Source organism: Scophthalmus maximus, chromosome 12 (assembly GCF_022379125.1).
Source record: "Scophthalmus maximus strain ysfricsl-2021 chromosome 12, ASM2237912v1, whole genome shotgun sequence".
Lineage (NCBI taxonomy): Eukaryota > Metazoa > Chordata > Actinopteri > Pleuronectiformes > Scophthalmidae > Scophthalmus > Scophthalmus maximus.
The window spans coordinates 18,751,945-18,777,833 of record NC_061526.1 but is presented as its reverse complement, the minus strand read 5'-3'; the positions used below and the strand labels follow the sequence as shown (position 1 = coordinate 18,777,833).

Genomic DNA, 25,889 nt, shown 5'->3' with positions numbered 1-25,889 from the left:
CGGTGTATTGGCACTTACCACCTGGTGGTAGCTAATTGCCACTGCTTCCTCTGCATAATGTGGGGAAAAAATGCGGCTTCGCTTGTACTCTTTGCACTGCAGGGCGGGCGAAAATTGAATAGATATTTATTATGCATTAGTGGTAATTTGTGCGTGTGTGTGTGTGTGTTCGAAGTCATGGCACACGCGTAGGTGCTGTTGTGCTGCGCCGAGTAAATACAAGAGGTGGCGTTAAAGGAACAAACGTGAATAAATAAATGGCAGCTGCAGCTGACAAAAGCCCTCGGTGAGGAAAGAGCTAAGTAGAAGATGGAGAGTGAAAGGCCGAACAACAACAGCTTGATTAAACAACCACTGAAAGGCAGAGAAATGTTGGCCACATCAGACGGTGCAGACAAACCTTTCTTTTCAGAAGCCAGTCCCATGCTTACGTTAATAATTTGTCACTGCCACACTCGTAAGGTTGTGGCGGCAACAGGTTAATATGTCTGTGGAGGCTGACTGGTACGCACGGCATGGGGTATGACAGCCTGGTATCCACTGAGCTGGTGCGTCACTAATTTAGAATGCCAAGAGTGGGTGGTAAAAGAGGGGGGAGGGGGGTGCCAGGCTTAATGTGAAAACTGCGAAACACTAAGGAAACACCAAGTTATTGCAGGATTATGTTTTTTCATTATCTTCTTGTTTGCCTTCCTCTCTGCTCTGCCTGGAAGGGAGGCAGGGCTGACGCTACACCCCGGCAACCGAGAGAGAATTCACACATTCCCCCCAATACAGTTATAGTCTGCATTATCAGTCCCTGTTAGAAGCGATAGTTACCGGTTTGAGAGTAATGAATGCTTTTCTCCTGCTGTGATGACAGAGATGCTGGGTGACTAATGGTACAGCTTGGGGGGGGGGGGGGGGGGGGGGGGGGGGGGGGGGGGGAGATGATTCTAGTTTTAGCGAGGGAGTCGTATACTATGACCGTAGTTGAAGATGTTATGACATATAGGAAAGGAAAGTAAAGAAACCTGGGTGTGTGCAAAGTTGTTAGTGTGTGCAAATGCAATGAGGCATCGGTGGTGTGAGAGAAGGCAATACACACCCGTTGTAGCATGCAAATGGTTGTAAGATAAAGTAATGCTAATGACTTCATTACCACCAGAGAATATCAGCTCAGTGAAAACACAATTGCTAACTGAAATCCACACACTTTGTTAACCATAGAGACAAACAATACTACTTTATTGATATGTTTATATCCACAGTTCTCCTTATGTGTGCCATTTTAATGGAGAGCAAACTACATAACCCACTGTTTTTCGTGGAAATCTTTCACTTGTTTTTGCTCCTCTTTTCCTTCACTGTCATACTCATACTTAGCTCCCTTATTGCCTTATTCTCTATTTTAATGGAGGGACTGTACCAGTGCCGGATCCAGGTGTGCTGAACTGTGATGAATCCAAAAGCTTGCGTGGGGTGGACAGACTGCTGACATCCAACACGGGCATTGGGGATGTGTCTTTGGCAGTGGAGCTGTGGAGAGAACAAATCCAGGGATTATCAAAACAAAATAAGTCTATTTCTTACATATCATGATTTCTGTCTCATATAATTCATGATTTAGAGGAACACAGCTCCAAAACGCTGGAATAATAGCTTCAGTTTAATATGCACTAACAGAAATATATACCCACTAACCTGCCCTTCCCTAACAAAAAACAATCTACTGCTTGAAAAAAAAAAATCCTTGCATTTCTGGGTGGGATTGGTGCTGCTTTCCAATGAGCCATTTATCAAGCCTTAAGCTAGAGGTGGAAGCAATCCAGGTCCTTTAAGTTGGGCGGTGTAAACACAGTGTGCCTACTAAGTGACTGGGGTGTATGGAGGCTGGCTTGTTGTTAGAGGCGACCCAATACAGGGAGGCCGGGACCTGTCACTGGCTGACCCTCGGTAATAAATCATACCTCACCAACCCACCGCCACCGTAATTACTGCACCACACACATAGGCACATTTGTAAAAGTGAAAACAACGCTTTAGATAAATGTTTTACACGGAACACGAGAGCATCGACAGTGTGTTTAAAAGCCCCTGTGTTACATTATTCCCCAATAAGTTATACCGCGGCTTTATGAAACTAGGAAACTGGCCTTTGGGTCACAGAGGCATAGCTTAAGTTATTCTCCTTGTGGCTATAAAACCTTCTTCATGATTTGAAGCATCACTAGTGTCACACAGAAACCACGGCTGCTGCATTCGATCGTTTTATTTATCAACTGGCAGTAATTGGCAGCCAACATTGTCTCCTAGATTTTAACAGTGGTTTATTCTCCCCCAAAAAATAAAATTTTGGTTTGTCTGATTTTCTCACAGTAGCACCTTTCATGTCATGCTTCCTAATTCCCTACGAGCGAATAAGTGCCGTTTGGGTCTTCACAGCAAATTATTTGGGGTGTTGTCATTTTTTTTCAATTTCCTCGGAACTTCAGAACTCAAAGTACAAACATAAAGAAGCAGAGCAACAAGTTATACAAGGTCTAATTGTTTTTGTCAGTAATTGGCTTGGTTTCCACAGAGTAAATAACTGGCAAGTTGCACTTAGTTGTCCCAGCAGTGGACTAACTTATAATGAAGGCACATCTATACAGTCTTTGAAGGCTATATTTCTGTTGACTACATAACAGGCAGACAAAAAAGTTTTTTTGCATCGCTCAGACACAAACAAACTGACTAAAAGATATGTTTTTCTAACAGGGTATAACTTATTTCAACTCCCCTTTTTGTGTCTCTCAACCTCACACTTATGAACTGTGGTAGAATGAAATGCCTAATCCCCAATGACAGTACGTTAAAGTTAGCTTGTTAAGTCAATCTCAGCATATAACAAAAACAAAAAAATAATAAAATACTAATAACAGTGTTTTCCAACAATTAATTCAAATACAATGCAACGCTGGACACTGAAGAACGATTTCCGGCTCTCTATTCTTGTGAGGACATCTGGATGCCCCCTCAAAAGGTAACAACATATTGTAAAAAAAATATATATGTAAAGAACCGCCCCTTACCCTGGAAGTCGAGCAGCATTTTTGTCCTTGTTCTTGTGTCCCAGGCGACTTGTGGACTTGATGTAGAGGTGTCGGTGCAGCTCATCAATGAGCACAAGGTGGATGTTGAGCTTCTTGCTATGGAGCTCCAACCGCAGATCTCCGAGCCCCTCCACCTGCAGCAAAGGGCCTTCCAAGGACTCCACGGCCGACACCTGCATATCACAAAATACCAGCCGGATTTAGTTAGCTATAGTTTGCACTTTTCATAGTGTCTGGTCTGATACAGCGATCATACCTGATCGATAGATAAATAGATAGATAGATAGATAGATAGAAAGATAGATGCTCTTTTAAGGTCTCCTCATCGCTCAACGCTATTTCTTTTCTTCTCCACATTCACTGCGTCTGCCTCCCTCCTTCCCCTCTTTTCTCGGGTTTCATTAGCAGGAGCAGCAGTGGTTGTGGCATGTTTGCAATTAATAAATCTTCACGCCATTAAATAAGATGTGCCTGTCTGCATGTGTATATTTATGTGTATGTATGTGCTTTTCTGGGTGTATTTCAACAGCACTAATGGCCCGATGATAGCACTGCAAAGAATATTTGCACGGCCAGGGCAGGCCAGGAGGGAATGGGTAGTCCGGGAGGGGTTGGGAGTGCCTGGGTCAAGTGTGTGTTGATGCAAAGGAGAGACACATTAGTGACAAGAAGAGCTAATGCGCTGCATCATCAGCCTCTTTGGCTTAATAGAATAACTCGGCATGCCTGCGAGGATTTGCGTATTCTGTGCGCGCGTGTGTACACACATCTCAGATGCGTCTGTGTATCGTATCGTATGTAGCGTATGATTATATGTGTGTGATTGTATGACTGTAAATGATTTAACACTTGTGCGTCTGTGTGTGTGGGGGGCTCGCTCATTACCACTGGGCTGGGATGACAGAGGAAGGCTGGTTAACATCATTAGGGGGCCAGGCAGTCAGTGTAATGAGGTATATGAAGCCTCTACTGAATTTGTTTGGAGAGCAGAGAGAGAGAAATGGAGAGAAGGTCAAAGAGGGGAATGAGAAAGAGAAGAGAAGAGAATCTTGTTTTTAAACAACATTATGAGGCGTCAAACTGCCAATCAGACAGAAATCCTAAATCATAGTCTGAATTTCCTGCAAAGCTCCTTATCAGCACTGAGATGATTTGACTTCTGGGTGTCCAGCATGTTTGAACTCCCCTTCAGTGCATGCTATTTTTTCAGCTCACAAGCTGTGTTTATTACTTCATGTCAACAGAATTGGAAATTAATTTGTAATGGTTAATGGAATCATTCAAATATAAAATATATAATTTCAAGGATGTCATTTTTATTATCATTAATAACATGATCTACTATCTATCTATTATCTAGTGTAGGGGGGTTTCTTTATACTGGACTTTTCATACATTATTTATTCATGAACTGCAAGTCATCAAAGCAAAATGGTAGAACGAATGCATCATTCCAATAGGTAAGAGCAAATAAAATGTGCTTTTAAGTGTGCTTTTTACACACCAATGAAAATGCGCCATCCTCAACACAGAGGGGGAACGTCCCACTGACTTTGAACTTTCCACGCACTTTCCAAACACACTGATCTGACTGAGCACAGGTTGAATGAAGTTCCACTTCTTTTAACCCCCACAAAAAGGATATTTCCTGGTCCTGAGGATGCGCCACCGTCCCTCTTTTTTCCCCCCTCATCCTCAGACAACTACATCCCAGCAAACTAATTATTACCAAAGTCGGTAAGATGTGTAGGATTGACACAGGAAGGGAGAGAAGAGAGGAGAGGAAAGGAACAGAGCAATCACAGTGTTTGGTCATTTAGTCCTCAATGCCATGTTCCCTGCCGAGCATACTGCAAAACACACATCAAAAGAGCAGGATGTGCACGCATACGTTCACACCTGCAGTGCCCTCAGATGGTGTTCGCTTGAAGTAAAAGAGTTGCACACACTGGACTGTTCCAAGACTAGAAAAGGGTTCTTCAAAAGGATGACAGGCACCCAACCTGGAAATCAATCTTAGCAGCAGCCCTTCATAAACACAGGTGTTTATGTATGTGTACTGCACACAATTGGTCTCAGAAGCACCCTGTCAGTATTGCCTCATACGCTGACTGTCAATAGGTTTTCCCAGAACTTCTGCAAAAGAAAACTCTTTTCCATTTCTCGCTTTCTTTGCCTCGCATACAATCCAAGCATAAAAGTCAATACAAAACAAACAACCAACCCCTTACAAGGACATATTTGGTATATATATCATGCAGTCCATTTTCATTCTCACTCTGTCTTTCTGTTTCTCCAACTAACTGAAATAATGTACAGCTCACTCAAACTCAAGACCTGCAAAGATGCTTCAGTACAACCCACTCTCAGACAACCAGTCTACTCACCAGCATATCTGTGGCGTGAAGGTAGTGTTTGCTTGCCATGTAGGTCACAAGCCGTTGAGGCACCTGCTTGATGCTTTCGATTTCATCCAGCAGCTGGAGGACATGCTTGTGCTCAATGCCTTCGATCCACAGCTTCCTCAGCTCGTCCCTTTTGCAGTGCAGAAGCATCTTACAGGACAGGAGGTTCTCCTTCACCTGCAGGACAGAGAGAGTTGAAATCATGACACCAAGCTTTGGTCATTAGGGCACACATTTGTAGTCGTAGGAAGTGTGAAACAAACGAGAAGAAGGTCAGTTCTTGCTCTTACTCCCATCACAAATGTATATTTAATTACTGTGTGAGTAATGTAGCAACAAAGCTTAGCTGTTATAAAATATGTTTTGAATAATCTTTAAATTCTTGGTGTGACTGCTAAAAGCATGCAGATTAATAATGTCAACAATGTGCAAAGTTAAATCTCATGATCTTACAAAGATCTGTGACAGATACAATACACTTCCTGAAAGTTGATCCTTCATTTCTGGGCTCAGTTTAATCAAAGAAGCTAAATCTCTAGTGACAAAGAACATGGGGCAACTGGGATATATGTCACAACAAATATTTTTATGACCTGTCAAAAGATATTAATATAAAATCAGCGTGGGGAAAGTTAAATGCAGGTGAAATAATGAAAAAATAAGTAATGGCTCATATTCCTTGAAACTTTGAAACTTGTCATTTTTGTAAATTCAGTCCATTTTTGAATACACGTCTCTCCATTTCTACCTGTTTGATCTTGTTGCGGGAGCTGGTGATGCGCTCTGTGATGCTCTGGTAGGTCCTGATGGCAGTGGTGAGTTCTGCATAATGCTGAACAATCAGCGTGTCCAAATCCCTGTCACATGTCTCAAAGGCCTCTTCCAGGCGACCCTTCTCCGTCTCCCTGTCCTGCACATCATCACTGCTGGACAGGGTCCTGTTGTATCGGGCGGAGAAGGAGAGAAGAAGTAGGGCTCAATCTAATAACTAAGTTGACATGATGAATCTCAATGAAACATCAAGGTTATCTTCATGACATTGCAGAGCACAGACCCGCGGGAAACGACAATTACAAGCAGAGATTGAGCCAAGTAGGACCTTACATAAAGCACTACACAACAATATAAAGTAGAAGATATGAGAGTAACAATACAAGCCTATGGATGCCATCATACTGCTTCCAATTTATCTATGTAATTAAAAACAACAGACGAAGAACCAAAGTGCTTTACAATAAGAGCAAAGGAAAGCAACACAAGCATGGAAAAAATGCATAATAGGTACATGCTTTTTCTTATTTGGTAGGTGATGCCCATTAGATCCTCCTCTAATTGCCATCATTTACTTTCATGTAAATGGATTTTTTATTATTACATAACCAAGGAGCCATTGGAAGAACTGTGAAGTCTGGTTTCCATCATGTTCATGCCACATTTTCCTCTCATCAAAGGAGAAGGTGTTCAGTTGAGTTAGCGTGCCTCTAACATAGAAAGCACATGTTTGGCAAAGTCTCAAAAGATCGAAAAGAGCTGCGAAGAAACTTCTCCCAAATCCTCGAATTTATCATTGAGCTAATGACAGTGAAAGGCACACACCGACACCAAGTCATTTTTAAACCTTCTTCTTCTGCTTCAGAAAGAAATTAAAACTGCTGTTTTCATTAATCGGCATGCCATAGCTGAATTAAATACTAAATGCTACACGTTTCAATTTATTTCATATAATAAACAACACAGGCAGGATGTAGCCAGCGTAGCTAACTGATAGCATGAAAGCTAGCTGTCAATCCGTCGCTGTCGTGTCCAAGTGCGAGCACGGCTCGAGGGCTGTCCGACGTCTGTTACCTGTGTTCAAAGACTTCACGGCTCACCTTATGACAGAGATGAGGAGACCGGACGGGTCTTTGTTTTTGCTAACAGCACTCCTGTATCTCCCCGTGTCAGCTGCCATTTTTTCTCTCCTCCAGCTGCGGCACCCAAACAGGAAGAGAGGAGCGCGAGGTTACCCGACGGCATTCTGGGAGTTGTGGTTTTTTTCAGACCGGGAACGTCCGTCTCGCGGCAGTGACGCACGTTCTCTGCGACTTCTGCGGTCACTAACGTGAACGGTTCGGGGTGATTATGTAAATATGGGAAATAGAAAATATAATCCAATTAAAAAAAGGAATGATAATTGGGATCTAGGTTTTACTCCACAATTTAAATCAAAACGTATACATTATATAATATCTATCTGTATCTATAAATACAGATACAGATCTGTATCTGTATTTGTATTTATAGATACCAGCATATTATATTGATGTTCTATCGGTGGGGAATCAGCCTTTCGGGTAATTCAATTTTAATTTCAGATCATTTTTTAACACCATATTCAAAACCGGTGTCCATCAGGGATCTCTAGCTATCATGCTAAATTGTGTCATGATACAAATTTATAGCTGTTATGTGGTGTAATGATGACAAGACGATATTTCAACTTGATATTTTCAGTTTATTTAAAGTTGGGTTTTTTAACAAAAATATCACTACAGAAAAACTGTTTCACTGTGACACTTAAAGTCCAGTCCTCATGGGACTGCCAGAGGAAAGGTTGAGCAGGGGAGAAAGGAAAAGACAGTGTGTGTCAGTGAGTTAATAGCCTCCCCCATTTAGGACATATAGTGTTGGATTTGGCGGGGCTCTGCGGTGCTGTATCTCTGACAATCTCTGCTGTACCAATGAGAATGAGGGAGGGCATTGATTCTGGAGCAGAAGAGGTCGATTCCCAGCAGCCCAGGCCCTGATTGATGCACCGGTGGGCTCACGAGATAACATTGTGGGTGATCTTTGTGTCTCTTCCAATAAAAAAAGGAAAAGCAAAGAAACAATCGCTGTGTCATGCAATAGCCACAAGTTTGTCTTTAGAAGGCACCTAGATTCTCAGGTCCAAGTTTGATTTTTCCAAGTTCTTATCACCTTAGCCTCTAAACAATGTCCCATCATTCCAACTAATCTTCTGCACTTTTCGTTTTTACACAGAGCCAAGGTTATTTGGAGACAAAGGTGGTACAGCCACTTTACCCAATATAAAAAAAAGGACATCATTTAAGGAAGCTGCAGTTTGTGACTGTCGAAGAAAAAGCAGATGAGATGAATTAAGATAAGACAGGGGCTTTTTTAGCAAAAGCTAACTGTTAAGCAGGTGCTTTACCTCCGATAGGGTCCTCGTGTTCATTAAATAATTGATGTTTTTGGACACATTTTGATGTAATTTTGAGTTTGTAATTAATTGAGTGAGTCCCTGTTATTATATGCTAATAGCTTTGATAATAAATGTGAGAGAAATACAACAAAAATATAAGAAGGTTGTGCAAACACAGTACTTTTACCTCTCCAATTATACCCCTTGGAATCTTCAAACAAAATGTTCCTATGGGAATGTTTTAACATTTACACAACTACGTTTGATGTTCCAGTAAAAATTTTGCAACTTAAATGGGTTCACAACAATCTGTTTTATGTAGATTTTGTAGAGCAGCAAGGTTTGCTTTTATTTTGATTCTGTAAGGAAGAAGTATTTTTTGGGGATCAGAGCTGAAAAGTGGATATCTCTTTACAAGTTTTAACAGTTGTCCTAGGCTATAAGCGTAATATTTGGTGATTCAATGGATGGTATAGAAGGAAAATATTTCAACAACATTATTTCGATGGGGGGAAGCATTTAAATTTAAAGCTATGAATAGAAAACAATTACACACAAAATGTTTTAAAACGTCTTTTGATGTATCAATAAGCTCTCGTAAAAAGGATCTAGATAGGATTAAAAAACAGAGCCATGGGATACTTAGATTTGAATATGGAAGATGTGAGTTGAGTAGGGTGATTCAAATGGATGTAAATATGTAATGTATGTATTGAATTGTTCCTCTTAGTGTACAGTAAATGAACAAACAAGAACATTTATGCAAAGAGGTTTGTATGGATATGATAATCAACTCATTGTCCTAGATTTCTCTCTTCATTGTTGTAACAAGTTATGGAAAACCTATTTTTTCTCTGTTTCTCATTCTTTCTTCTCTCTTGCTTCACATTTTGTATTGTTATTCTGTTTCGTAGAACCTCATCCTGTAGGATGAGATAATGTTTGAGTTGCTTCGAGGAAGCATGTTTTTCAGCCAGACAAAATCGATTTTCTTTTTGTTCCACAGAGGATTTTGAAGCAGCAAATGTTAACTCATAATTGCATAAAACAATTTAAAAAGATCGTGGTGGGCAACGATGCAAATTATAGTCACATCATCAGAAGTGGCAGTAACATATGAGAAAAATGTAAAGGGGCACTGAACTTGTAACGCTTTTTGCTCCCCTTGCATTTAAAATCATTAGATCACCAAGCAGCATAATTGTTTCGTATGAACATCAGGTTTAATAATGCTCTTGTTTATTTTAATAATGCTGTCATAAACAACAAGCAAGGCCCTTTAACACCCTCTACCAGTCAATAATGTCTCAGTTCTATAAGCACTGTATTCAAAACAGCATGAGGCGTTTCAGAGAGTCCCCCCAGGGCTTTATTATATAATGCTTTATTATGTAATCTGTTCATAAAAGAGGTGGATGACACCCCTTGGGGGAAGCTGTTCATGACAATATGACAGAACCTGAAACATCTGAAAAGGTACACATCATTTCAGAGTACAAAAGAAGATTATTCAGATTTGTTATGTAAAACTCAATACCGCATGTATTTAACTATTTTCAGTGATTACACACATATAAATATATCCAAATACCTATAGATACTACTGTCTGTCCAGTCTTTTTTTCGAGACATAACTCATTTCACTAAATCCTCAGTGATTGATATCCTCTACTGTAATTAATTCTAACATTCTAATCTTAGCTTTCTTTTCCAATTTCCTCACATATGATGGATATGTGTTTCATTTTACACATATTTGTCCGCTATTCTGGTATATAGTTTTGTATTAGAATATGTATTTGATCCGGGGTTTTATTGTGTAAAATATTTGAAGGTGAGTCCTCTGTGTATGTGGCATTTCTCAATAATATTGCAGTACACACAACCGTAATGAATTCTTAAAAAGCGTTTCATTGAATTATGTTTGCACAGCATCCAAAACCTATACAGCGCAGGAGACATAAAAACAGAAAAAATCAACAGACAAGTGCATTATAAAGAACTGTATTGGGTTATTCTTTGTATACAATATATCAAGTTCAGAGGATGATTCCTATGAACTGTCATACCTTATAATATCCTCTCTCCTTGAGGCATATCAAATTTCCCGCCGCTGCATGAGGCTGAATGAGTTTCTGAAATGGATATTGTACAAGTATAATATAAAAAAAGTTACAATAAAATTCTCTCAGCACACTTACAGTTGAACTTTGCTACTTTCTAACTATCTCAATATGCTGATAATGAATGTTCAGGATGTAAATGTGACCTTTCTGCACTCACGTGATTGAGTGTTGATAAAAGTACATTCATCATAATGTTTCCATATAATATTAAATATTGGGAACATGCCTTTTGTCTTATCTGTGATTGTTTGTAAGACCAGTCTAAGCTTTGCTCCTGAATGTCGACCCCTACCACATTTCATCTTTTGTCTGTCTTTGATTATCTACCTGCTTGCCTTTCCCCTTTGGATTTGTTTATATTTTCTGACTGCCTGCAAATTACCAAACATATATGTCTTACTACCCTGTGAAGCCGCCCTTTATTATTAAAGTTCTGCATCATGACTCTGCTTTAAGTTCCAAGAACTGTCCCCACCTATGGTGCTGACTCAAGGCTTCCTTTTGTATTTTCCCCTTCCTTCTACTATTAGCAGAAGGCATTTTTTGGGAAAAAGCAATACTGAAACACTCAGAATGGAAGATGAAATGGACAATAGTTGCTGTTTACATATTAATTCCCAGGATTACATGTTCCACTGAACAAATAACAAAATCCATTCAAGGAGAAATCTAAATAAAGTGTTGTCTGTTAATGAGACACAAAGTGATGCAAGACAAGGATGAAAGGAGAGATACACTCTCAAAGTTTAGCCTGCAAAACTTCACATATTCTGCATCAAAAAAAAGTTTTATGAGATGGGATACCAGATAATAAGATAAGACAAGATAATCCTTTATTAGTCCCAAATCAGAGGCATGTTCCATGCTACTGCAGTAAAAGGGGATAGTAAGTATAGAAAAAAATCAGTAAACAAAAAAGCAATAAATAAGTAAACATGTACTATAAACACAAGGAGAGTAGCTATTACATAAATGAATGATGTTAAACCTAGAACTAGACAGTAGCATTGATGTCACAGCATTCCAATGTTAACAATGTGTGACGAGCTACTTTATCACAACATAACATTACAAAACACTAATGATGTCAACCATTGTTCGGAACAACTCGGACAAGTCGTGCTCCCGCCTCTTCATTTAGTCTGAAGGCTGTGACACGCTCACTCTGACGCCGCGGCCTACGAACGACGAGGGCCAATGACAATGGCGGATGCACGGCGGGAGACCCCTCCTGTCCAATCAGCGCGCACGTTCTTCGACCGCGTCATGCTAGGGAAGCGCGGACCCGCCGGAGCAGTCGCCCGTGCTCGCCGGCCCCAACAGCAGAGTGAACTGTCGAGAAAAGGACTGCGGCGGCTTGTCAGTGTGTCGCACGCTTCATGCAGATTCGCCTCCGACAGCCCGCGGTCCGACAATGGGAGCGAGCAACAGTACGCGCCGCGTGTCGTTCGAGTCCGACGAGAACGAGAACATCGCGGTGGTGAAGGGCATCAGGGTGAGTGACAGGCCACCGGCTCGTGTTGGCCGACGGTGATAAACACACCCCGCTGCGCCGTGGTGTGTCACAGTGGCGAGGAGCAGTGTTGTGATGGGGCCTTGTCAAAGAGCAGCGAGGCTACATTGCGAGCGCACACTCGTGGCAGTTTGTCAACTTGAATTCGTTTGGACAGCACGTCAGTCAACAGCCTCAGCAGTGGCGATTACCAGTGTGACCGAGTGAACTTCTGAAAGTCTCTGTTCGGGAGTGTTGTTACCGGCCTCGTGTTCGAGCTCATGCAAATGAAACTCCACCTGCACAGGCTGTTGCATCCTTGCTAACAGATAACGTTATCCTGGGGGGGCGTGGCTTAGGTGACAGCTTCTTGCATGCCAGCATCAGCTGATGACGTTAAATATAGATCGAGAGGCTTTGGCTGATCAGAGAGGACTCCTGTGCATCAGTCCTCGAGCCAACCAAGCCCGCTAGGTGCTGTCGTCTTCATGCCAATGCCGCTGTGTTCCTGAAAAACGTTTCCACAGGAACAGACACTTAAAACAGCCACGTCCGACTCCACTAATACAACATGTCAGGTCTCCTTTTGTGAAAATGTTTCCTTAATTGTTCTATCTGAAACTTTTTGTTCACTCTCCCCCGCAGCTCTCTGAGAATGTCCTCAACCGCATGAGGGAACCTGATGCTCCTCCTAAACACCAATGTGCTCCCTCTCCTCCGCCATCCAAGGCGCCTACACTCACTCCTCCTCCCCCCATGCGGCCAGTGCCTCCCCTCTTTGAACCGATCGACCCCTTGCCTCCTCCCTCTCCTCTTGTAGAACCTGTTGCACCTCCAGCTCCTTCTCCACTAGCTCCACCTGCCACAGAGACTGTGGCAGCACCTCCTCCTCCTCCTCCTCAACGTCCTGCAGAACAGGTAGCAGTCCCCACCATAGCTGACATGGTGCTCCCATCCTCATTTTTGCCTACATCGCTCCCTCCTCCCTCTTCCCCTGGTCCCTGCCCTGCTTCCGCTGTGGTGGAAGAGCTTGCTCCGCTTGCTCCTCCTCCCCTTGTAATTGAACCGTCTCCTCCTCCCATGAATCAGTCCATTGCCCCTTCTATTCCTGCAACTGAACCTATTGCTCCTCAGCCTCCTGCAGCACAGGTAGCAGTCCCCACCATAGCTGACATGGTGCTCCCATCCTCATCTTTGCTTACACCGCTCCCTCCTCCCTCTGCCCCTGCTCCCTGCCCTGCTTCAGCTGTGGTGGAAGAGCTCACTCTGCTTGCTCCTCCTCCCCATGTAATTGAACCTTCTCCTCCTCCCATGAATCAGTCCATTGCCCTTTCTGTTCCTGCAACAGAACCTATTGCTCCTCCACATGTGTTTGAATCCATTGCGCCTTCATCTGTTGCTGAACCCATACCATGTCCTCTCCCTGTCGAGATTGAACCCATCGCTGCTCCCCCTCCTCCCAAATCCGAACCCCTTTCTTCCCTTCCTATTGTCGAGCCTGCCACCATCCTGCTACCGCCACCCGCTGAGCCATTTGCTGCGCCTCCCCTGCCAGAGTTTACTGCTCCTTGTGAACCAGTTGCACCTCCTCCTCAGCTCCCAGTTGAGCCAGTATCTCCTGCTCCGGTGCCCGAGCCAGTGGCAGTGCCTGAGTCAATTTCAGTCCCACCACCTCCTGCTCCACCAGCCGGTGAGTTTTATTCCATAATAAAGAAAGTCTGTGTCCATTACATATTTCACAAATAAATGCCAATGAAGGTCAAGATTAACTTAATAGTTTTCAAGGAATAGACCAGATCCAAACAAGCTATACTTGCAATTTTTCCTGTTGTGATTTTTGACCTGTGAGGCACCTGGACAAACTTTTGTCGCGTTCCCTCAAACAAGAGACAGGAGCTAATAATTATTTATTTAAAGAAATGAATTGTCCATGGTAATTGCTAATTTTATCCTGAAATGTGTGGGCCACCGTTAATTAGAAAATAAAGGTTATGAGGGAATGAACTGTCCAAGGATTTAAGTCCAGCTATATTGAATTTTAATAGTGTTTATTGTATGGGTGTTTAAGCCACCTTAAGCTTTTTGTCTCCCAACTTTTCGTGCAGATTGTAATTAGTCTTCATTTTAAAAACGGGCCTCACTAGCTTTGGTCACATTATGATTCATTGCCATCCCCTAGCTGTTAATGAAATGATTAATTCTTTCATGTAATAGTGTTAATAAATTGATGCAGTAATTAGTGGCCCTCCATTCTGCCTTGTCACTGTGGAGCTCAAGCTGTCATGGTAACCCTTCTTCTCCCTGCGGTTTGTGAGAGCACTCCGCCTCAGCCTCTGTTTTTGTCGTATATGGCTGTGATTTTTCCCCTTCAGAAAAGCAGCTATAATCAGTATTTTATTTCATAAATGGATTTTATGATAATTCTCAATTTTCATATACAAGTTATCACCCAAGTCTGCAGAACTCCACAGCATCCTTCAGCTCTTCTTTGAGGTTTCTTTGGGCTGCAGCTTTACTGTTATGGTTCACTCTCACCACACTCATTAAGGGTGTTTTCACGTACAACAACAAGCTGTTTTTAGTAAAACAAAGCTCTTGGGACCCACAGCACACTACCTTGACTGCACCCAATGGCAGACAGAAAAATGTTTTAATAGATGGTAAATATTATGAGGGATTCAGCTGCTTGAGTCACGAATTTCCATAAACTGACCTAAAGGAACAGTGACCAAATCTAAGATTCCAAATGAATTTCTAATATTTCTCATATGTTCTTTATGTGTCAATAGGAAATTATTTGCCAACACTGTATCAACTCAATGAGGTGATAATATTCTGTTTTCAGCTTGTCTCCACTACCCCCAGCTTGCCAAAGATCAGTTGTTGCAAGGTTTAAATATAAATAATGATATGAAGGAAAGATTAAATCTCAACAATCTCTCTAAACTTTTTACTAAGAAGTGCAAAAAGATTTTTTTTAGTTTATCATATACTGAGTTTAATCGAATATGTTTGTCTCTTGAAAGAAGATTTGGCAGTCAACCCTGTTACTACCGATAATACAGCATGAAACTATACTGATATTGCAGGTTAATTGAGTTACATTGTTTCAATGTAAAAACGGACTCAAACACACACACAAAGTCACTCTTCCCACTTATCTTTTAAAGCAAAGTTTTCACATTTGTGTTTCTTTAGTGTGGGTGCAGGTCCCTTATATCTTGACATATCCCTCAGAGGACATTTGAATGTTACCTGTTCATTACACAGGACAGAATGGGGCGTGGGTGCAAGTTCTTCGGAAGGTGGCACCCAGGGTGTGGGCAGGCTCCCCCATCCTTGACTGTGCTCAATCAGTGAGGTAATTAAAAAAGGCCAACTTATGCCACGCCACACTGACTCCAGTGATTAAAACGACACCTCCGCAGTTTCGCACAACAAAACACCAGGCCCCATTAAGGGAAGGAGGTGCCGGGTGGGTGTGTGCGCGTTGTGTAAAAAAACTTTTATTTGACCATAGGGCTTCGATGATACGACACTGAGTTTTATGTGAGACACTTGGCGTTTGTTTGAGGAACATTAGTAATACAATCGGACAATTAAAGGTTTAGTGTGTAGGATTTAGTGGAGTCTAGTGGTTAGGTTGCAGATTGCAACCAACTGAAATCCTGTCACCTCATCCTACCTTGCCAAGTATGTAGGAGAACCTACGGTGGCCTTTAGATAATATAAAATTGCCAAAGGCCCTCTTTAGAGCCAGTGTTTGTCTGCTCTTGGCTACTGTAGAAACATGGTGGTGTAACATGGCAGACTCTGGAATAGAACCCGCTCCCATTAACAATTAAAAGGGCTAATTTTAAGGTAACAAAACACAATGTGAGGGGATTTATTCACTGATAATTATGAATATTATGTTTGATTTCTGCCAATAGATCTCTCTAAATCCTTCAGTGCTCACTTGACCTTTTAAATAGAAATTATTTCTATACTGTACATTTAGTCTATGGCAACGTCCACACTAATGCATCTTCATTTTAAAACTGTGATTTGATATGAAACTGATCTCCATCCAACTAACAAGCCTGAAAATACATGGTATTATTATGAAATGCAGAATTTAACAGTGCAATAGCTGCTAGCAGCAATAGCATCCAGCAGTGATCAAGGCTGATGCCGTTTGTTTTCTTCTGAAAAAGGGTTATTTGGTAGGGGCTTGATGATCAGGGAAAGATTCTTCCTGACTCAAAGCCTAAAATGAGGCTAGAAGCATTTCCTGAAGTCTCCATTTGAGGGGCTGGAAAACCCCACACTAGTATTAACGCCAGGCGTAAATGGAGCAAACGTGAGGCGTTTTAAGACTAAAGTGCATTAATGTGGATGCCGCCAGTTTTTTGCCTCTGGGGCTGCCGCTGTCAGAGTAGAATTTCCTTTTTATCCATGCTGAATACAATTATCCCTCCATTGTTTGTGCTAATTGGTTTTCAGATGAAAAGATATATACATATAACAGAATCTCACTTGATTGTGTTCAAGGTGACAAGTACGTTGAGTGAAGCGACTTTCTGCTGTCGCAGCACAACACAACAAATCCATTGATCTGTTTCCTCTTTAAGGGGTTAGTTATGGATGCACGCCCTGAATCGTTTTGTTGGAGGACATGTAGTCGTCATTGTCTTCCCACAAAGTATATGTTGGTGTTGTTTGTTGCTAATGTTGTAACGCACTCACAACTACCGTTTTCAGTTCAGCTTTATCGCTGCAGTTTCACTTTAACTGCGAGTTTGCGGGTGACCTTTGCAGGCATCGGCCCATATTTGTCTCACAACAGCAATGTATGTTGACATTTACTGAGGTATTTTAGATATTCCTTCCTTGCAAGGTCACCCCACCATTAAAAATGTACCCAGCTCACCAAGTATTATGAAGGAGAGAGGAGAAAAGTGAATTCGGAAGATGGATCAAGCATGCTCTTCCTAACAAAAAAAGAAGGTACGATGAATGTGAATGTGAATCTAGTTAAAAAGTTGCAAAGTTCAGTCCGATCCTTAAAGGGTACGACCTTAATGAGGCAGACATTGATTATGTGTGTCCACGAGAGTTAGGTATCGAGTGAGGCTCTCAGCAGGTCGGCTGTCTCTAAATCATGGCCTGAGTCAGTATGTGTGCTGATTACACCATAGTCAAGGTTGAACCTCCCACACCTTCTCCAATGTGCTATAAATATTCATACGCCAGAGCCCACACACTGCGCTGGACTAATAGTCTGCTTAAAGATGTCTCCCAGATGCAGCATAAAGAACGAGGAACGTGGGGGAAACAAAGGGAGAAATGTGGGTGACTGAGTGCGTGTACATAAATGTGAGTGTGGAACTAGTGGAATGTATTACTCTGCTTTTGAAACTGACTTTTCCTCTTATCTTGTGAAGGTGTGAAATGATCGGTCAGGTCCTATTCCATAACATGCGATTAAATTAACAGGAAAGAGTGTGAATAAAGGGGGGAAATCAGAAATGGCACCTGCCTGCCAGAGCTGGCAGCTCGCTCCTGGCGCTATTTTTTCCCCCCCTTTCTCTTTTCCTTTTTTGAACGTAGTGAAAGGTGTGCGGTGCCTCGACTAAGAGCAAGCAAGAAACGTGAGGAAGTGGTAATGTTACAGATTATGCCCTCCACGCGGGTCCTGGGGTTAATGAAACTTCTGATGAGAAACGCAATTTGCCGTCGTCTATTATCTCCGCCGCCAATAGTCTGTGCTCCGTCGCCTTTCCTCCTCGGTGGGTTTTTCCGCAGGGTGTAGTGATTGGTGTAAAAGAAAAGGAGGTGGGGGGGGCACGTCGAAAGAGATGATGAGTTTTTAATCTTTTTAACATTTACATGTCCTACTCAGGATTGACATGGGCTCTGTCGATCTGGAATTGTCTGTGACCCTAACCAGCCTCTATCGAGGACCCCAGACAGTGTTTATCATATCAGGACCTGTTCTCTGGCTGACCCTGTGGGCCTGCCAGCTATCTGAATTTCTCTCCCTCTGCAGGGCTGAAGAGGATGTGCTGATAAACGTGGAGTTGCTTAGTCTCTCGTCTGAACTCGAAGGGATTTAAAATTTTTACTCTTCGTCGCGTTTGTGTTTTCAATGAAAGTCTGAGAGATTCAAAAGGGCAGTCTGAAATGCCAGTGTTGCCTAATGGAAGACATCAGGTCGTCTTGACCTCTTGATTTAAGTTGCTCTTGCGTCTGGTGTCCAGTTGTCTTGTGTATTCATCTACTATGGAGAATCTTTCACCGTATGTGATTGAGAGGTTTTCATCAAAGAGACGTTGAACTGTTGGCTCAGCTGCTCGTCTCACATCGGCCCCCGAGCTAAAGTACCGTTTGCAGTCATAATCACACGTTTAATTGGCGGAAGCCTGTCAGTTCTCTACTAGCATTAATAGAACACGCTGGGAGCGCAACATTGACACCTTTTTATAAAGTTAAAATGTCAAACGTGTTTGCAAACATTTGCAGTGTCACACATTGAGCAGACATGGAGAAATATTAGCATTCCTTAGGAGTCATTTTTTTCTGGTCAGCTGAGGAATTAAAATCAAATATTAGCTTCTTTTTTTTTTTCCTTGCTTGAGAAATGTGTGGCTCTTTTACCCGCTAAATGTTCCACTATGTTCCTCATCTAGCTCTTAACCTTCTCTGCGGTTTAATACCGAGGAGTGTAGAGTTACATTACCTGTTGCTCACGGGATCTGAAAACGACGCTGACGAGACCACCGCGGCTTAGGGAAACCGCGGGCAGGTGAAAAGTCAAAGCTCACTGCATTATTAGCATAACCTTTGACGGAAGGTGATCGTATTTTTAATATATCATCATTATTCTTGTTATTCTCTGGTCAGGAGTGGGGCCCGTCAGGTTGGCCCACACTGCCGTGGTTCTTAACAGAGTTGTAATTAGACTCTCCTCTGAGGTGAGATCAATGTTGCTCCTGAGTGCTGTCAGACATGATGGAAATTATTTCCTCTCACTCTGGACAGTAGGTGACAGCAGCCTCTGTCTTTGAGGAAACACCGCGCAGCAAAGAGTTGTCAACCGTCAATCACCACCTGCGTTTGCACTAGTGTTTCCTCCGAGGCCCTGTCACACAGAACCTCCCTCTACCTGATGCTTATTCATTTTCTCCACTCGACCAGGTAGTTGTCACACTGCGAGTTCCTTTTTGTGCCTCCTTTGCTGCCGAGAAGACAAGGGTACAGAGAGTGTAAATCAGGGGAGGGAAGGATGAAGTTAAATGCATATTTGTTTTGTGTGCTTTTGCCGTAACATCTCTTGAGAGCAAACTAATAACAGTGAGAGTCAAAGCAGCTGAAGGAGGCGAAGAAGGGAGAGCTACTCGTTAATGAGCACAGATTTTTGTATTTATAAGCTTTATTTAACCAGGTTAAATAAATCTCTTTTTTGAGGGAGACCTTGTCAGCATAGCACAGCTTTTCCGAAAAACTATAAAGCAAAACAAACGAGGAACGATTAGGAAATTAGAGCATGTCAAAAGCAGATAGTTGGCAGCAGTTACATTAGACAAGATCCAGCTCAGGATTAGCATTTGCACTCTTCAGTTACTCCGGTTTCTATCAGAGCTTTGATTTCTCCCAGGGAGACAAAATCATTAAGCTGTGTAGAGAGTTCTGGAGGTTATTCCATGACCAGGGCGCAAAGTAGGAGAAAAGCTGCTCTTCCAACTTCTGAGTAAACTCTGGGAACCTGGTACAGCAGCCATCTAGTGGAGTGAAAATCATTTTTGATATTAACATATCAATCGTGGGACGCTCGCGGTAACCGGTGACCTTTACTTCAACAGGATCACTAACTTGTTTTCAATTTGAACGACATTACAAGTGGATCTTTACTCAGTCTCCGCAAGGAGCAGAATACATTGAACGCATCGAGGTTCAGGCCACTGCGAGTGCCAGTCAATACAAATCCCTCCCTTAAAATGTAATTATTGCTCTGAGACTCAAGTGATGGGGAATCTTTCGGGACAAAGTTCACACAGCACAGATGGATCTTATAGAATCGTCGTTGTTAAAATGATGCAACCACCACTGCCAGAGAAAATATCCAATTAAAGCGATTGTGGTCCTAATTGTTTTTGTGTTTCTCCCTGAGAGAGGCTGGCTGGCACTGGCAGTTTGTAAATTTTTTTTAATGTGTCCACAAGGTTTCTCTAAAGCCTTTAAAAAGATTTCCAAGGCAACTGGTCGACGGGCTTTGGGCGAAGTAACAACAACATTTAATTAGACTGTGATATTCTAATTGGGGCTTCTGCTTTTTAGACAACTTAACTAAATCTTATGTTATCAAAAAACTAATTTTTAACTTCACATTGAAGTGAGCGAGGGAAGCTGGTGAATTGTTTGTCTTGGAAATTCCAGTTGTGTTTTTGAATGAACATAATTAAGAAATCAGCGGCCACTAACACCACATGTAGTCATAAAAATTACCACCTTAATAACCCCTGAGCAGTTATTATGTTGTGTTACCGAGTGTTCTTGATTGATTATTGTATATTTCATTCGTAAATACACATTTTATTCTATTTCTGTATATTTTATCTTCTTTTTCCTTTTCTTTTTCTACTACTGTATTAACTTTACTGACTCTTTTTAATTTCTCTTTAATTTCCTGCAAATGTTTTTTCAAACAATTGTGCTTGTATAACCGGTGTGACAATAAACATCTTGAATCCGCAATCCTGAATCTTGCTGAAGCATAACGCAGTTGTGCTTTTTTCTTTTTCTTGTACGTGTTCGTTTTCCTGACCGACGATTATAAGAAAAGCAGGGTTTGCACATTTTTTGGTAGAGAATCAGGTTTTAGTGTGTGTTTGCCTTTCAACTGGCCTGCTGTTAGCACACATTACCTGGTAATAATGGACTCTGACAATTGGGATTATCCCGTTTTACTAATGCAGTGGGAGAGTAATCTTGACACACTCAGACCCCCCCCCCCCCAATCACTGCAGTGTCGCAGCACACCGCATGGCACTTCTGCCTTCAGAGCACGTTTTGGCCTGGTTGCCGGCTGGCGTCTTTCCTTTCATGCTTAATTACCTGCCAAGATAGACCAGTGGAGACGGGGAATTATACACGTATGATGTCCCTGATACGCATACATGTGGACAGACAGGGTGCTGTGTGCTGTGTGATTTGAGGACGGAGGAGGTGTGTGCCCGGCGGCATGCGTTTACACAATATGGACATTTTTTCTGTTGTTTTTTTTTAAGTGCGTTCCACTGTCCTGTTTTACTGCCATGTCCTTGCTGCTCTTAACACACACACACACACACACACACACACACACACACACACACACACACACACACACACACACACACACACACACACACACACACACACACACACACACACACACTGTTGCTCAATCCTTCTTATCTGAATGTTTATTCTTAAGAAAAGGATAATAATGAATACAGATTTTTACATTACCTGTTGAATTAACACCCATATTTCTCTTAGTCCTTTCTTCTGTTACTTTTATAAGACTGTATCGCTATTCAGTGTATCAACAAACACCAACATGCCTTTCAGCAAACAAGAGCTGTTTATTTCTAAAAATCTCCCACTCTAACTTACTCGCTTTTCTCCTGGCTTCTGTTTCTTTTTCTCTTTTTTCCCCAGTTGATGAAGAGGCCCTGAGGAAGAAGATCTCTGATGAGCTGCATATAGGCTTCCAGCAGGAGAGGGCCAAGGCTGAGCAAGAGCTGCAAGCCTGGTTAGAGACACACACACACACACACACACACGCACACAGAGTAACATACATGTCAGCTTCAATATAATTGTACATGTACACAATTTTAGCTTGAAATAAAAAAAATAACGTTTTGGTTATGACTTTGTAATTTGGGTAAATTTATTGCTATAATTTATTTTCTTTGGATGAAATGAAAAGTATTGGGTTTGTTGAAAGTCAGAATATCTGGTGTTGTGCATTTCTGTACCCTCCTCATCACCTCGCTCCCCTAACTAGCTCATTTTGGATCATGAATCAGGGGACTACACTAGTTTTGATTCCCGCCCCCGGATTTCATTATGAACGGAAGACATTCTCAGATTTCCCGTTCTCATTAATAGTCAAAAAGGTCAGCAGCAGTCGTTCCGATTCCCACTGTTTCCAATCTACCTCTCTTCCGAAGCACATCAGCACTTTCCTCTCCCTCTATTTCTGCTTCTCCTCTCCTTCTCTCGTTCGCTCAGGATCAATTAATCATGCCTGAGAGAGGAGGGGGCATTCTTCAGGTAATTTCCTGGGTGTTGAGTGGGTGATCTATTAGCCCTTCCCGATGAAGAAACATGCTCTTCATTTGAGGAGCGTATTCCACTTTCTCCTCTCTCCTCTTCCCTGCCATCTCCGGTGCTTCCCTCATCTCTCCTCTTGCTTTTGTCGACCCCAAAGAAGCAGGTGCACAGGCCATAATGTCTGGTAATCGTGCCCCCCACCCCCTGATAGACCTGGATGTTGTCCAGCAGACCCCCGTCAATGAATAGCTGTGATTAGCCACTAAATACACCCTCGTACTGTATGTGGAAAACCTCCCCCACAACTTTTCTATATCCAGGAGGAGGTAGTGTTTGCCCAGAGATTAGCCTCGTTTTTTAGGCACTTTCAAAAAGAGGGAAATTAATAAGTGGTGCTGAGAAATCGTTTGTCTGTTGCTAATTTTTTTTCTGGCTATTTTATTTTTTTGTAACAGCTTCCTGCTGTTCACTTATTGACAGCCGTTCAGAGGAGTAAGTGCTTCAAAATGACGCCCTCCTTGCAATTAATCAAAATCATGGTGACTGGTAAAGTAAGCAATCATCAGTTAGCCAACACTTGTGCATGTGTGTAAATGCATAGTAGTTTTTGTAGACTTGTTTTCTTTTGCCTAGGCAGTAATCAAGGGACAGCGATCAAGATGCATTCCGGGATTTAAGGAAGGTGCAGCTCAGTTTTATCAGTGTGATGCTGCTCAGGTAGAAAACACTGTAGAAAATGTACCAGATCATAATCTAACTGTTTCTTTATATTTTGCAGAGACGGCTGACCACACTTTATCACACATCTGATCACAGCTCAAGTCCGAACTTTAGTCTTTAGATTCATTATCTACTGTGGCTCGCCCTGGAACATAACGCTTTCTAATGTAATCGCATTATGAAATGATCTATTAATCATGATAACACACCACTATGCTTCAGGACTAAAAATGGCTTCCGCTCCTTTTTTTTTTTTCATCCACCACAGTTGAACTTTTCTATTCATGAGTTGTTGGAAGATAAGGCTGACTGGTGCTTTCTTTTATTTGAAATGGATGAGAGGAGCACTGTCCATTTCTTCTTCCCTCATCTGAGTTGTCAAGCAATAATTAAATTGTGGTGGTATTTCACTTTCCCACAGTGCAGGCAGTAACTACAGAGAGTGTTTGTTTGTTGGAGGAAACAAGGCACTGTGATTTGGCCCTGCGCTGTGCTGGAAGACTCAGCACGGAGACTGGGTAACATTTGCTGCGAAAGAAGACTTCAAATATTTTTTTGGGGGTGTGTGAGGGAATCAAAGCTCAGCTAAGAAGGCTACACAGCGTCTCACACGCTATGGAAACCCTGCAGTGAAACTGATGCACAGCTTGAGCGCAGGGAAATGGAAGAAAAATGCGAACCCCCAGGTCAGCGGGGAAAGAACACAAACGCACTACAAAAACCATGTTCGACCCTCAAATATTGGTTGTAACAATGTCCTCAAGGAAGACATGCTTTCTTGCATGCTCATTTATGTAATTTCCATGTAAGATAAATAAATAAATGCAGATTTAAAAAAAAACAAAAAAAAAACTTTTCACTTCACAGAATCACTCTGCTGCCAATCACTCCTAATTATTAGTACTTTTGGCCATTTATTTCCTTTATTAGACAACTGAGTGCTGACATATGAAGAGCAGTAGATATTGTGGGGTGAACTTTGCGTTAACATTGGTAACTTTGTAATTCAATCCTGTGCAGTGTTGCTGTCCAGGGGCAGCCAGATGTGGGGGGTTTTGAGCAACAGTGGTGTTTAGATGAGGCAGTATTGCTGCTGTTTGGCTTCAGGGCCATAAATGAACTCCAGAGATCTGGCTTTGCAGGTTTTTTCTCTGCTAGGGGTGAAGTAAGGGCTCTGTGAAGAGTTCATTTGGGTGCAGCCCTAAACTCATTTGTAGCAAGGAGCGGCTGCAGGGAGCAGATTTGCCTCTGCCACTTCTCTGTGATGCAGCCGAGCAGAACGACTCAGAGAAAAGTGTGAGAGAGAGGGAGGGATGAAGAGGGGGAGAGAACTCCCACTGCATCCTGCCTTTCCTCCCTCAGCCCAACTAAGCCCATGACGCCGTTCGATCCACTTCTTCTTCTCCTCCGTATTATTCTCGCAGATTTTTCCTCCACCTCTCCTTCCCTTTCTTGTCTCTTTCTCCTCCCCCGTCCACATTCTTTTTCCATATTTCCCTATATTTCTCCCGACAGCTCCTTTTTGTCTGTTTCTCAATCCATTTTTCTCCACACAGTTTACTCTTGAAGGTTAGTCATTGTTGTGAAACTTATGCCCATTACTTGAGCGTGTAGTCATGCAGCCTTTATCGGCGTGTGTGATTATAATTGCATGTCAAACTTTTGAGTGAGAACACTGACCTTCCCTCAGAGCCTCAGTCTTCCTCCAGTGTTTACCAGCCAGCCCGGGGAATTCTTTATTGCTTCTGGATCAAATGCAGACAGATAGTGGGGGATTTTTACATCTTGTTTATTTATGTCTTTTATCTTTTGTTTCAACAGAAATACACATGCACAAAGACTAGAAAAAGCTAGAAGTTCCTCTATCTAAACTGATTTAGTCAGGATTGTGATTATCCTTTAAAAATGTGCTTAAATCAGATCAGTCATTGATCAGATTCTCTTTAACATGTTATTCTAACTGTGACCACTGTGAGAGCATAGTGCACTCTCTAAAGTCACACCCAGAAAAATAGTAGTAATCTTAATAGTAATCATATAATCAGTCAAATGATTACTATCAATTGTGATAGATGATAATCTTTATAATAACCTCATGTAAGACTTTTCAAAATAATATGTTTACAGAATGATTTACAGTCATAAAGGGATCGTAGCAACCACCTCATGCACAATCAGTGATCTCGCAGCTACTGTGAACCCAACCATCCCAAACACCATATTACCTAGAAATACCCTAGTAACCATAGAGAACATCATAGCAACCAGCTAATCTCCTAACCAACCATCTGATAAACCCCTGAAATCCACTACTGTCCATCTATAACCAGACTATCCATGCTCGGTCAAACACACAAAACAACCTCTTCATTTTTGTTTGTTCGATTTCTATTCACGTATCTGCGTCATTAATCCTATTTTTTAATTCATTACCTGCAAAGGGATGCGGTTTCTAAATTCATCTTATTGTTGCAAAGTTCTCCCATTCCCCGTGTTTGAACAGTAAATTCGCTATTTTGTAAAAAAACAAAAAACAACGGTTTACTCTCGTTCTTTCAAAGTATCAAAAGGTGGCATGTTGGG

General features: G+C 42.0%; 2 protein-coding genes across 4 annotated transcripts in view; one reads left to right on the top strand and one right to left on the bottom strand.

The window, feature by feature from the left end:
- exoc4 (exocyst complex component 4) overlaps positions 1 to 7,507 on the bottom strand; it is a 96,444-nt gene extending 88,937 nt beyond the window's left edge. Inside the window, exons 1-5 of the mRNA XM_035610331.2 lie at positions 7,351 to 7,507; positions 6,228 to 6,417; positions 5,462 to 5,656; positions 3,054 to 3,247; positions 1,409 to 1,518 (exon numbers count right to left, since the gene is read on the bottom strand). Of these exons, the coding sequence (XP_035466224.1) occupies positions 1,409 to 1,518; positions 3,054 to 3,247; positions 5,462 to 5,656; positions 6,228 to 6,417; positions 7,351 to 7,430 (769 nt within the window). The 5' untranslated portion in view covers positions 7,431 to 7,507. The remainder of the gene's footprint in view (positions 1 to 1,408; positions 1,519 to 3,053; positions 3,248 to 5,461; positions 5,657 to 6,227; positions 6,418 to 7,350) is intronic.
- A 4,535-nt stretch (positions 7,508 to 12,042) lies between these two features.
- chchd3a (coiled-coil-helix-coiled-coil-helix domain containing 3a) overlaps positions 12,043 to 25,889 on the top strand; it is a 59,961-nt gene continuing 46,114 nt past the window's right edge. Inside the window, exons 1-4 of one of the 3 annotated variants that reach the window (XM_035614737.2) lie at positions 12,043 to 12,284; positions 12,927 to 13,199; positions 13,878 to 13,971; positions 21,966 to 22,059. In XM_035614737.2, the coding sequence (XP_035470630.2) occupies positions 12,204 to 12,284; positions 12,927 to 13,199; positions 13,878 to 13,971; positions 21,966 to 22,059 (542 nt within the window). In that variant the 5' untranslated portion in view covers positions 12,043 to 12,203. The other 2 variants (XM_035614718.2, XM_035614728.2) reach the window with 2 other exon arrangements.